This window comes from Coffea eugenioides, chromosome 6 (assembly GCF_003713205.1).
Source record: "Coffea eugenioides isolate CCC68of chromosome 6, Ceug_1.0, whole genome shotgun sequence".
Classification (NCBI taxonomy): Eukaryota; Viridiplantae; Streptophyta; class Magnoliopsida; order Gentianales; family Rubiaceae; genus Coffea; species Coffea eugenioides.
The window spans coordinates 12,091,584-12,105,097 of record NC_040040.1 but is presented as its reverse complement, the minus strand read 5'-3'; the positions used below and the strand labels follow the sequence as shown (position 1 = coordinate 12,105,097).

General features: G+C 36.9%; 2 protein-coding genes across 2 annotated transcripts; both read right to left on the bottom strand.

Annotated features, from left to right (window-relative positions):
* Window positions 1-575: 575 nt before the first annotated feature.
* On the bottom strand, window positions 576-3,937 carry LOC113774712 (eukaryotic translation initiation factor 3 subunit K). Its single transcript, XM_027319314.1, has 8 exons — window positions 3,702-3,937; window positions 3,521-3,577; window positions 3,336-3,386; window positions 3,166-3,228; window positions 1,860-1,910; window positions 1,711-1,777; window positions 1,377-1,459; window positions 576-974 (listed from the first exon to the last, which is right to left on the bottom strand). Exons 1-8 carry the CDS (start codon window positions 3,843-3,845, stop codon window positions 771-773), a joined length of 720 nt encoding a protein of 239 aa, XP_027175115.1. The 5' UTR covers window positions 3,846-3,937; the 3' UTR covers window positions 576-770.
* Window positions 3,938-4,629: 692 nt separating this feature from the next.
* Window positions 4,630-12,992, bottom strand: LOC113775164 (kinesin-like protein NACK2). The gene is made up of 14 exons (XM_027319923.1): window positions 12,815-12,992; window positions 12,119-12,367; window positions 11,938-12,027; window positions 11,099-11,199; window positions 10,839-10,952; window positions 10,634-10,715; window positions 10,363-10,430; window positions 9,678-9,737; window positions 9,469-9,593; window positions 9,047-9,245; window positions 7,469-7,606; window positions 6,103-7,080; window positions 5,282-5,586; window positions 4,630-5,158 (listed from the first exon to the last, which is right to left on the bottom strand). Exons 2-14 carry the CDS (start codon window positions 12,354-12,356, stop codon window positions 4,822-4,824), a joined length of 2,835 nt encoding a protein of 944 aa, XP_027175724.1. The 5' UTR covers window positions 12,357-12,367; window positions 12,815-12,992; the 3' UTR covers window positions 4,630-4,821.
* Window positions 12,993-13,514: the final 522 nt, after the last annotated feature.

The following is a 13,514-nucleotide window of genomic DNA, read 5'->3' as shown; positions in this document are numbered from 1 at the left end:
CAACTTGACCAAAATCTTTAAATCGTAACACAAGGGGCAAACAGGGAAGAAAAGAATTTGCTATGTCCGAAAATGAGGTTATTACCATGTAGAATGCACAAGCCCTCTTTCCTTTTTTGCACGTGTTGCTGAACCCTAGTAAAGTTCCTTAAAAAAAAAAAAAAAACCCTAGTAAAGTAGTAGCGTTTCTAAAATGCTTTCGGAAACATCTGTACGAAATCTTTCCCCTCGGTCAAACTAGATCAGTGTTGGGTCAATTTGAACTACTTTTCGCTGAGGCAGCCGCATACGGCCGTTGGAATTATCCTTTATCAAGTGCTAAATCACCGGAGTCCATTAACAAAGCACATGCGTTCAGAGACCCTGGTTTAAAATAATTAAGCGTGCTTGTAAAACTTTATCTAAGTAGAGTTAATACAAACATGATAATATCAGGTTATAAGCTACTAGCATTTCTCTCTGTTTGCAAGCATATATTGAACATTAGAAAGTATAATTCTGTAATGGGGGTGCCGTGCCTATGTCGTCCTGGATTTTAATACGATTCTATCAGTGCAAACATGTCAAACCTAATATAAAAAAGAGACCCTAAAGATTATTAACCAATGTTCGAAATGTAGCAACAGCTAAAAATTTCTCCAAAAGAAGAATTCAAGCATCTAAAATATAGGGCAAAACTGTTTTTACAACTCATTTCATCTTAATCACCAGAATTCCGTTAGAACAAACAACATTTTTGAGATATTTTCCTTCCCATTGAACTGTAATACTTAGCCAAGAATGGGGAAGATACGGGCGACATGCTCGAATGGTACACCATCTGCAGTATTTTTCTTAAGCTCTGGACGGCTGAACTCATTGCTTGGAAGTGTAATGAGTTGGCTCTTACCATGGCCCTTCTCTACAACCCAACCAGAGTTTGCTGCATGGTGCTCAACAAACTTGTCCAAAGACAGACCTTCTATGTTGATGGCCTGTATGATACCAGGGCAAAAGTACAGACGCGTATTTTACGATTAAACTCAAATAAAACGTTTCATATGGTGTAAGCATGAAATGTATATGCATGAGAGAGAGAGAGAGAGAGAGAGAGAGAGAGAGAGCAGAATTGCGAAACAAGAAGTGAAGTTTTAAAACACAAGATTAAACACCAAATCTACCACCGATGCAAAAGCAATAATGCATGTGGTGGAATTTGAATCCAAGACAAACTTTAACAGGGATCAGGGAATATCTAAGCACCAGATGCCATAAGCTAGGTAATTCTTTTTGGTGTAACATCTACAAAGAAAAACTTGCAAAAATCTGCAGTCACATTACTGAAATAAAAGAACAACTGGAAAATTCATAAAGCAATTTTCAGAAGCGAACCATACCTCAGCAAGGACAGATCTTGGAACTTTTTGGTAAGTCAAGGAGAGGACATGAATTGCATATGCTTGAATTGCTTGTTCAAAACCTGCAGTTGCGTCCTCATTAACAGGAGTATACAGACAACCAAAAGCTTACATTGCAGAAGTAAAATATAAGAGCCAGAAGCAAGCTGGGGAAGAGGCAACAGAATACAGAATGTGAAAAACAGCAAGACAGATTATTAAGATGATTCCAGCAGTTTGAGACTCGTAACCATGTACTGCTTTGCATACTCATTAAATGAAACCACCAACCATAGACTTACATGCTACAACTTACAGAGACATTATGACATACCTGGCACAACTTCTAACAAATGCCGACTCTTAGCAGCTTCATCCCAGAACTGACGGAATCTTGCAGTCTGCAGCAGAATATGAATCAAAATTCTGATCTATAATCTGTTTAATAAAAAATATATGCCAGGGTCTGAGGTAAAAGTGTACCTCCAAATAGTGCGAAAGCACAATTAACGTCTTGAACTGTTCCTCCATTTGCTGCCAATTCAGATGAGATGAGATGAGTTGAGTTGATGATCAAATAAAACTGTTTAGAAAAAGATAGTCTATTTCCAGAACGGCAACCACCTCATGCATAGTTTAGACTCCTGCATAAAGAGCCTGAAATAAGTCCTATGACGAGTATTTTATTCAATTACTAATTTCTTCAACAAAGTTTGACCACAAATGTGCTGCAAAAGGCGTATGCCACGATTTCCTAAATAAAAGGGCTGTGTTCAAAGCCTGCCAGCTACAGGAGATTTATATAACAATCTTAGCTACTAGCATACCAAGCCAAGATCACGTAATAGAGATTTTCTAACCTCCCCACAAAATTGGCACCTAGCAGTTTCAAGTGGAAATTGTCCACCTAGAAGCCAAATTAGTTTGCATTGTCAAGCAAGAAAGTCCCAATTAAACTCATCTGCACGGAGCCACTCAGCCTAAACCCCTTCCCTCCCACTTAACCCCAACATACACCCCAGGACCATCCATCCAACCACGCAGAGATACAAGCAAAAGCTTCTCATTTCAATCATCAAGACTAACCGTCCCACTTCAAAACGAGGAGCAACATAAGATGCTACCATCCTATGTTTACAATTATTGAAGCATCTTCTTATGTTTAAGGGCCTTAACACTGATATAATTCTTTTGTTTCTTACTAGTCGATTTTCTCATTGTTCACTGAACCATCTGATTGAAACAAGTTTCAACTAGAACTTTGAATAAGTGGACAATCCCTGTACGTGATGGGAAATGCCTTGGCTGCACATGATAAGTAGACAACCCAGGTATCAATGGAATAATACAACAATAAACAAAAGATTACAGAGCAAATTGACAGCAAAGAGAACTGGAACAAACGAGCTCAGATAAACTTCCCTCACTAGATCTCACAAAAGGAAGAACTAGAACCGACTTGAAAGTAACTTGTAAACCAAATATTTAGCTGGAACAACAAAATCTCAAAAGTACACCAGAAAATAAAATTTTAATTGGAAGACTTTCTCATAATTGTAAAGCTTCAACTTTTCCCGATTACTTTTGACAGGTGACCTTCTTCCAATCAACACAATTCCTTCATACAGCAATAAGAAAATGACTACTTTCATAAACCCAAAGAATAAAAAGAAACCAACATTAACATTGTTTACAACAGCTTCCACATTCTCTTTCCCAACTCGACAAAGTTGCAAAAAGAAAAAGAACGTGCCAAAAAAAAAAAAAGATAAAGTCTATCAAAAGGTACCACTCGCTCAGGAATTAAGAAGAGACAAAGGCTGAAATCAGGAGCAGGCATTGCCATAAGTGCCTGTTCATTATTACAAAGTTCAACGATATTAGATAAATGATTAGTTGACCAAAACTATCAAATTTGAAATAAAACAAAAGATTAATAGTTTTCTAACTTTTTTTTACCTTAACCAAAATGCGAGCAACAATCTGAGTACTCATTCGCTCCGGCTCAAACTACAAAATCCGCAAAAAAGAAACCGTTTTTAATAACATTAAAAGTAGTTCATTTTTCATGATTCTAAAATCACTTCAGCATTATTACAATATAAAAATCAAATATTAAAAACCAATTGCAGCGGTAGGCTAACCTGATAGAGGCGGAGAAGGCAGAGGTTAGCATCCAAGTTGTACGTTTGGGAAGATACCTAAAAATACATGTTTTTATAGTTTCAACATTCGAAATAAACCTTAGTTATTGGATTAAATAAAGATAAGAATTTTTTTCCCTTATTCATCATCATCAGAAAACAAAAAGAAAAAAAGGAGAACCTGCTCATTGACGAAGTTTTCGAGATCGGGGAGAATGTCAGGGTTGTAAGGATTGACGGCGACGAGCTGCTCCACCGTGTACGACATCCCCGCCGACGACGAAGAGGAGGATTTTTGTCCGCCGCTGCTAATTTCTCTTCCCATGAAATATCAAGATGGTCGGTCGGAGGAGGTGTATAATACGACGTAGTTCAGCAGGTAATCTTACGTCCGAAGTTTGCACTGCGGGTAGCGTTCAAGAGGTTTTAGGTCAGCTGCTGATAACACAACACTGGGGACATATTTAACTTGCTGAAAAGACTCATTTGCCCTTCACTTTTTTCCAATATATACTGCGTCTCTCTTCTTCTTCTTCTTTTTTTTTTTACTTTCTTTTTCTCTACAAAACAAACAAAAAAAAAGGAGGATGAATATTGAATATATTCCAGTACTGAAAAAAGATTAGTAGTAAATTATTATAGATAAGATTAGTTTTGGTTTACCCTTTATTAGTGAGTTGTATGATCAATAATTGATTAATCGATTGAATCTCTAATTTTGTAATTATACACTTTGCAAGTTTGTGAGCAAATGACACCTTCAAACGAGTTTTTGAATCTTAATTGGTTAACCCATGTCTTATAGTTCACATTTTTACCGGTGGGAACAACTATATTTATGTATTTTTTTTTTTTTCCTTCCCCCCTTTTTTATTCCAGTAGAGATTATTGTCCCTCATTTGGAAGGAGATGTGCCTCTTTTCAGGTCATGGTTTTTTTTACTGGTTTAACCAGGCAAAGCAGCACATCATCTTCACGCCTTTGCGCTGTCAAGGAACTCTTTAGTCCAGAGACCAAACAACATCTGGAGCTATCCCGTACTTGGGAGTAAAGTCACTTGAAGGCTCAACTATGTGATGATCATTCCACAAAAAACAGACACTTGAGGATTTTTCAAGCACTCGTTTCTGTTCTGGAAACGGGCTTTCTTCATTCATCTATTTTGAACTGTTACCGCTACAAAAGCTGGAGTTAAGACCATACAGACAGATAGACAGACAGACATTCTATACAAACGGTTGGTCAGAGCTATGATCTCAGAAACTTGAGTGGAATTCGAAGCACTAATAACAGGTTGGTGATTACAAGTGCAAGAGATTGGATATCAAGTTCCAACCGATCCAAGTCTTTTTGTCACAAGGGGAGACAAAATTGAGCTCAAACATCTCCTTGGAGACATGCTCACCACTTTCGCAGAACCCCACGAGTTTTGCAACAATTTCAGCACTTTCCTTTATATGTTGCATATTCAGAGGGTCCATCCACAGTTTATTTACAAGTTGCAGCCTCCTCTTTGTTTTGCCTTTCCCTTCTGGTGGGATGTTCCATTTCAAGTATAGCATTTCCCTTTCTTCTGGAGTCAGCTTTGTACTCACCCTCTTTGCTAGATATTCCCTCTCTTGCTTAAGCGCCTTGATGCTGCATTTCAAAGCAAGTAATAGAGCACTTAGACAAGAAAAAATCAACTAGAAAAGGTATAAAACTACACCACTTGCATACCCGCATGTATATAGTTGTCAATCTGAAACGCTTCTAACATACCTTGATGATACAAAGCTTGCAGGATCATCACCTAAAAGTGCTGGACTTGCATTACCAAGATCTGCCAAATGCTGCTCCAACCATGTCAACCTTCTAAGTTCAACTTCCATATATATCTGATCTGAAGGATCCCCTTTAAACAGCAAATAAAATTGAGTGCGATGTATGATTGACACATGGCATAAATGCCACAACATGACAATTTGCTTCCTTTGTTCTTCCAACATTGATTGCCATGCGATGGTAGATTCTTCAATATTATCGGGTCCATCAGATGCAGCTTCATTTGCCTCCAGCTCTAACACCTAATACCAAATATGGTAAACATTGACCATAGAAAGATAAGAAACTCATTCAGTGAAGTATGCAATACCCAAAAGAAAGAGACTGGGAGTGGAGAAAAATGATTCAGATTCCAAAGCTCAGATACTAATACTTATGGCAGATGCTGCTGCCGTGGATTTCCTTTATCAAGGGGCAATGATATTAAAATGGTACCAAACATTTTGTTCAAAGAACAACTGAAAAACAAAATACACCACATGCCCGCAGCTATTAAAGGCTTGATTTTTTCTCAAGCTCATACAACATTATGATACAAGAAAATTTCATGGCAGACCATTTCAAACTCAAGTACTTTTATCATTACCAGCTTTATCCTAATATATCCATGTTTATGTATAAACAAGAAATGGGAAGTTGAATGGTTCAACATGTTCTCATACCAGTTGAGTCATTTTCCGCCACTCTTAAGTTCATATAAATAAGAACCTCATTTAACCAAAAGAGAAGAAGAACAGCCTGAAGTTAATAAATCTTACCTGGCAAACCAGAAGCTGTTTCTGGTATTGCAGCTTTGCAACACGTTCTTTAAGCCCTGTGACATAAGTTCGTATACTCCGGATGTGCTCCTCAGTCGCTTTCTTGAACATCTTTTCCATTTTCTTCACACCAACAGAGGTCGAATGCTTTGGTGCAGGAGCAGTCTCTGCTGATGAGATATTGTTAGCTTCGTGATTTCTACGAGGAGTGCTCTCTCGAAGGTAGAAGCCATCACTACCAGATGAAAGATTGTTAGCCTCTGGGGCTCTATTTTCAATCCCTGGTTCCACAGGTGAGCATGGAGATCTTATCATGTTTGGCATGTTAGGTGAATTGCTCAGTGTAAATGGAAGACCTTTTTTCTTTTTGGCTGAAGTCCTCAAATCAGGAGTCTCCTTTCCACTTGGAAAACACATCACTAATTTATCTAGGGATCTCTGAACATTCTCAAGCTTTTCTTCTAGAGATGCAATATTAGTCTCCTGAGAGTTCAATCGGGCAATCTCTTCTTTCAAGCTACCTTTGTCTTTAATCTCAATAGTTTCGGGAACTAAACCGATAGCCTGCATCTCCTTAATTTCTACAAGCAGCTTTGCCAGAGCTTCATTAGCATCTTGACTACCAATTCTGTGAGAAGCAACCTCCTTGTGAAGTAAATCAAGTGCACGGTTCGCTTCCTCACCAAGCTGCCTCTGGCTTATCTCAATTTTCCGAATCTCATGCACCAGCATGGATGAAGAAGTAGCTGACTGTCTAACCAGTGACTGCCTTCCAGTTAACTTCCTGGGCTGGATTTTTGGAACAGGCCCTCCAGAAACTGACTCGTTCTCAGAAGTATAAGAAAGACATTTAACTACACGACGAGATGGACCGTGCTGATTTGATCCCTTTGGCTCCTTGTGTGCTTTTCTTTCTAATTCAAGCTGGGATTCTGCAATGTCCCTTTGGCGTTTCAGCTCATTCATTTCTATCTCCATCTGCATTTAAAACTTTTGCTATTAAAACTTGTGCATTCAATAAAAACTAAGATTATCCTCCTCCTTTTTCTGGAATAAAGTGATAACTATGAGCCAAGCAAACAGAACCTGCTAGAAAATAAAAAAATTTGGTGCAACGAAGTTTTTGTGTCATGCATGCCAAACAGTCAATCCAAAAATGTTACAAGGCTCTAAATCCTAGTAGTGATCTCAAGCCATTTAAGTGTATGTATATAGCACATTCCTAAATGCACCACTAACATTGGGTGTCATGCAATCAATCTGAGAAACAGAAGTGAAACAATAATTTGACCAAAAACCATCTGAAAGTGTCTTGGTTTAGTGCACTTAGCATTAACATCTACCCAAAGAGCTCTTTGTAGTCTACCTGCTGGATTTTTATTTCCTTCTCAATTAGTAAGGACCTTAAAGACGAGGAGCCACATGGTTCAGGACTTCGGAGCTCTGCTTCAAGTCTTGCCACCTCCTTCTTCAAATGCTTCAATAATTGTTTTTCTGCAACAACCTAGAAAAGTGGAAATAAATTTCAAACTAAGGACTTTTATCATATTGATGGCTCATTGTGCTTGAACCAAATAAATATGCCATGCTTCCCAGCAGTGCAAACAATCCTTCTACTGAGCAAGATAAAGAGAGTATGCATGAAAGAATCTTCATTTACAGAAGGCATAATGCTAGAATGGTCCGTGAATTTTCAAGATATTTCAGTTTAGAAAATGGACTAATCGTCCCCAACTTTCCAATAGTGTACTAGAATAGTGCAAAGATGAATGAGAATATCCATGAAAGGATATTGATATCCATGAAAGAGAATAGTGCAAAGGTATTGATATACAGAAGAGAGTATCCAATAGTGTACTAGAATAGTGCAAAGATGAAAGAGAATATCCATGAAATGATATTGATATACAGAAGGCATAATACCAGAATAGCCTGTGACTTTTCAAGATATTTCAGTTTGTCAACTGAACTAATTCATCCCCAAGTTTTCTAGTGTAATATATTAGTTCATAAGTGTGTGGCCATCTGCATTTCCTTTGCAGCCAATCAAACCAAACTCAAGAGTCGAATTAACAAAGTAAATAAGTCAAACTCAGTCCTTAGGGTAAATATTCCCACTCAAATTAGATATCTAACATGGTAAAGCTGAAAGTTCATTTATCTATTTAATATTTTCATTGGAAGTTGCACTTTCAGTTCGTGTTATAAGAATTCAGTTTTTGAAGATAGAAGAACCTACTTATTTCTACTTCATTTCATTGATCAAAATAAACTTGAGCTGGCATGGTTAGATATTTCAAGATATTTCAGTTTGTCAACTGAACTAATTCATCCCCAAGTTTTCTAGTGTAATAATGTTCATAAGTGTGTGGCCATCTGCATTTCCTTTGCAGCCAGTCAAACCAAACTCAAGAGTCGAATTAATAAAGTAAATAAGTCAAACTCAGTCCTTAGGGTAAATATTCCCACTCAAATTAGATATCTAACATGGTAAAGCTGAAAGTTCATTTATCTATTTAATATTTTCATTGGAAGTTGCACTTTCAGTTCGTGTTATAAGAATTCAGTTTTTGAAGATAGAAGAACCTACTTATTTCTACTTCATTTCATTGATCAAAATAAACTTGAGCTGGCATGGTTAGATCCTGCTGGAAAAAATTATAGGAAATACACAGTGAAATCCATGTGATCAGTTATTCAAATTCAAGGTGCAAGCTGGTTCCATCTGGAGTAGAATTAGATTCCACAAGAAGTAGGGACAATTTTGATAATACTGCCTCGTCAAAATTGAAAAATTTTCCCTTGTAAGCAATTGGTTAAACTATGAAATTCTGTTTAGTTAGTGGAAGTTTTACAAATTTTTGACCATATTTGACAAACAAACAACGTCATAATATGCAACACAGTGCTGAATCATTTAAACCAAAATTTTTTGCTAACATACCAGATTCACATGTGCATTATTTGTAACTTCTTTTGCACTTGTCGCAAAGGAGAGTGTATTCCGTGATTGCTCCACATGACCCAGAGCAGGACTCATCGTACAAATTATTGCTGTTCGTGCATTTCCCCCAACTGAAGACTGTAATATTCTTGTGAGTTTTGAATCCCTGTATGGGATGTGACCAATCCTCTTGCCACCACTGCATATAGCAAAATAGAAGATTATATTCATTTGTTGCCTTTGTACTTATCTAGCTCTAGTGATTCTAAAATCAGCATAAAAGAATGCCTATACTCATCATATCAGCAAGAGAAATAGCTTGATATGTTTGAAAAACTCTATCAGCTAACCAACAAGATCATACAGAGAACTTTCAAATCAAAAGGCTAAACTACCAGTATTTCCTATCCCTGAGCTGCTACCTTAGCTTTCGAATTACAGTTGTCAAAGTCAGCAGGCTTCTATTAATATGGCTCCCTTCCTTGAACCTTGTACCATCTGCATTTGTTTGAGAAGCACGTTCACTTCCAGCAAGATCAACTAGATACTGCAAGGAAAAAGAGTTTGAAGTGAGATATATGCAGCGATATACCCCAAAGAAAGTTCCGAATCAAGGGAAAGAGATGCATACCAGACTTGCTAAAAAAGATCTCAAGGATCCAGTACTTTCCCGAAGACTACTCTCAATTGTCTGGATATGAAAGAGTATTGGATTAGACATCACAACCATGACAGATACTCAATCAAACTTTATTTAACAGGCCACACACGAGAAAAAGACATCCTACCTCATGAAACAGTATAATACAAATAATGTAAAATTTGAGAGGTTGATGGATTAGTTTGAGAACATGCAATCCCACAAACCAATAAAAAGGGAAGTCTCGAACTAGAAAGAACTAGTACAAACCAACCACATTGTGAATATCTAAAAAGAATTTGTAAAGAGGGCTGAGGCTTTTAAAATATGAAAGAATACTGATCATCACTAGATTCACGAGAGAAAAAAAAATGAATTCTCAAGAGATTTCACCAGTATTGAAGTGGTACTACAAAATTGAGTTTTTAATGGAAGAAAAGTATATCCTTCCACTGAAAACCAGGTAAGCAAGAATGCTCTTGCTTTACTAGTAAAGAGAAGTCAACTACAAAATTTATTTATTCAGAAAGGGGGTTTTAGAGGATGACATTTCTGTCTCTGCTAAGTAGAAGCAATGCTAATACTGGAGAATGTAACTGACAACTCAGAAGTTAACAATAGAAAAATCAAGATAACAGTGGTAAAATAGCATCCCAAATTACTAAATTCTCCTTACCAGCTTGATTATCTGATGTGATCTTGAGCTTTTATCATTCAAGGCAGTTTCTCCTACCTGTCTCTGAGCTGCAAGTGAACACAGTTTGCCAATGCAGAATTCAGATCAGGCATAGTAATAGTTTGTGCTTACTAGCAATGTTGGTGATCAAGGAGAAAATGACATGTTAAGAGCGTCAAGATCATCAAGGGAAAGAAGCAAGAGTATTTCCACACATGTAGCACCAGTCATATGACAGGCTATTCAGTATGAGTACAGCAGAATCTCCTACCTTCACAAATAGCAATTAAGTGCCTCAAGTGTTGGGCATCCTTTACAGCTTCCTCAATTTGTTTCTCTACAATAGTGCCCTTCTGTTTAGATGGAATAAAAAAAAGGAACAATTTAAACTTGTTTTAAGAGATTAATATTGAATGTATGAGATCAAGGAAAAAACAAATTCAACAAGTTCTGTTATCTAAAAACAACTTGTTTACCTCAGGATCGTCTAAAAGCCTCAGGGAGCCAGAATCACGGTTTAGGAGATCTACCACAGTCTCGTTATAGATTTCAAGAGCAGAAAACTTAAGCACAAACTCTCTTTCTGGTGTCTGGAGGGTGAAATAAACTATTTAGTCAGAATATGCCACATAGGAATTCACCTTCAACAAAAAGCTTTGCAGGAAAATTTCTAAAGCTACACCATGCATTATTACAAAATGCTGCTTCAGATTTTGGTGAAGGAAGAATAGCTTACAACGCTGATATGCTCGTAAATGTCCTTAATGGCATTTTCTGTTATTCCCCTCATGGTAAATGTCTTCCCGCTACTGGTCTGCCCATATGCAAATATTGTTGCTGCAAGATAAAAGCCAGATTTTATTAAATGCATAACTTATAGAACCAAGCATAACAACATGGGCAAAACTACAGCTTTCAACAGATGAAACTATGACAACATTGTTTTGCTCCAGAAAAATTAAAATAGCAAGACTTCAACAGGTGCATCAACTCTGAAAACACAAAACAGAATCAAGTCATTTTCTTGGTGTTTTAAGGTCTGCAGCTGTCATTAACTTTTAAAGTGTTCCTGCCTTTTTTTCTTCTATTTCCATTTTCTACCTTCTGTTGATTCCTTATCTTTGTTCAGGATGGTAAGAGTTCAGTTCCCAGGTCTAAGCTGAGAGAGAGAGAGAGATTTTCATTATCATCTTCAGATCCTCATTGACTGAGAATCAAGAGGAGCATAAAAGACTTCTAAATGTGAAATCTAAAACGTTAAAACTTCATAGTCTTTGGATTTTAAATTTCCTATCAAAGGGCATCTTGTTCTTAAACAACAACATCACTAACTCTCAACCCAAAGTTAGCAATCAAAAGTATCTTGTACGAGCCTTCGTCTCCTTTTCATTATAGACATCAATGCACATATCTTTATATGCACACATGCTCAGCATTGTCCAAAGACGATTTTAGATTATTTTTTTTTAACCTATGAAGTGCTTTTTCCGAAGATCGGCAATGGAAAGTTGACTCTGGAATCTAGCAATTCAACAACATTCAAGATACTGAATTAAACTTAACAATCCCTATTACCATTAATTCCACTTAGAACTGAGAGAGCAACATCTCCAGCACCTTCCTCGTAAACTTTCTGATTCGAACAGGACGGATCAAACACTTTATCTGCCATAAGTTTAACAGCAAATTCATTAATATCCAGAACTTCAAGCACAAATATATCATCAACATATCTCATCCACATCGGTTTCCATACCAAAAGTATATGGCCCAGTAGGTCTCTCATGAGTCAAATTCTTTGAAATGATCGTATGTTCATCACTGAATTCCCAAGCAATAAGATCATATGCAGCTTGCTCTTTGGGACTAAGTGGCCTCACCCTAACAGTCACAAGTATCTTCTCTTCCTGAGCTTTTGGACCACCGCCAGGCGTACATGAAGGAGTCCTCCTGGTCTTTGAAGATGGCGTCGTTATTGGGGTCCCAATTCTCATATTCAAGCGTTCTGTTCACAAATTCCCTTACTTAATTAACAGAAAAATGCACGTTGGAGACTATAATAATCAATTGACTCACAAAAAAATTACTCAGAAATGTAAGCATAACACTAAATTATGTATATGCAGTGCTCATACCAAAATCATTATTAAAGAAAAATAACAAAAAAATTGTTCAAGGATGTAGAAACGAAAGAACCAAGAAAGTTTAAACTACAGTTTTATTATTTTTTAAAGAGATTAAGCAACAAAAAAATAAGAAACATGAAAATCTCTTTGCAAAATAAAAATCGCTAAACCCTCAAACACACTAAAGACAGTAAGCAAGTAAACCAAAATTAGAAAAAATACGCAGTGACTGAAATATCAACTATTTTAAAAAAACCCACAACGGGAAATGAAATCCTGATCAAGAAAAAGAAGAAAGAAATTTCCTTTTTAATGAATTGACTTACAATTGGAGTTAGCCCACCAAGTTCTTGAAAATGGAAAGAGAAAGAAAAGCCTCCAGATCTCATAAAATAGCGTTCAAGAATAGTACGGCATGTGGGTCTGGGTATATTGCCTTGGACGAACAATCTCAGGGGCTTCTGATAAAGAAATGGGAAGGGATAGAACTCCTGAGACATCTACGGAAAGGGGTTTTTGTTCTTTGTTTTTGGTTTGTAATTTTGGGAAAGTACCCGTGCAACGGCTAGTTTTTGCTCATTGAATTAATATACAATTTCCGTTTCCGAACTCCGCGCCCACCTGGAAATAGGATCAGCCCTGTTTTCTTGTGAACCCATTAAAAGCCAGCCAACCAACCAAATGGAAATTGGGCCTCGTATAAATTATAATACCCTCTCATTTCAAAATTTTCAATTTTCCAAGAATTAATTTTTTTTTTTGAAATTGAAACTCTTTTTGTCATCAGCAAAACTAATTTATGCGTTATTCAATATTTTCTTAGATTTCATGTTTATGATGTTGCTAGTTATTTCACATATTTATGTCCTGTGCAACTTTTTCTTTAGCTAAATATATATACCAACAATATATGTATAACAACATGAATTTGCTAATAGTACTAGTACGGGAAGCTCAGTTTGTTACCAAGACAGTGGGAATGTGTAATAAGCTTCCATGAATTCTGCAACCAGAGTTTACGCTTGA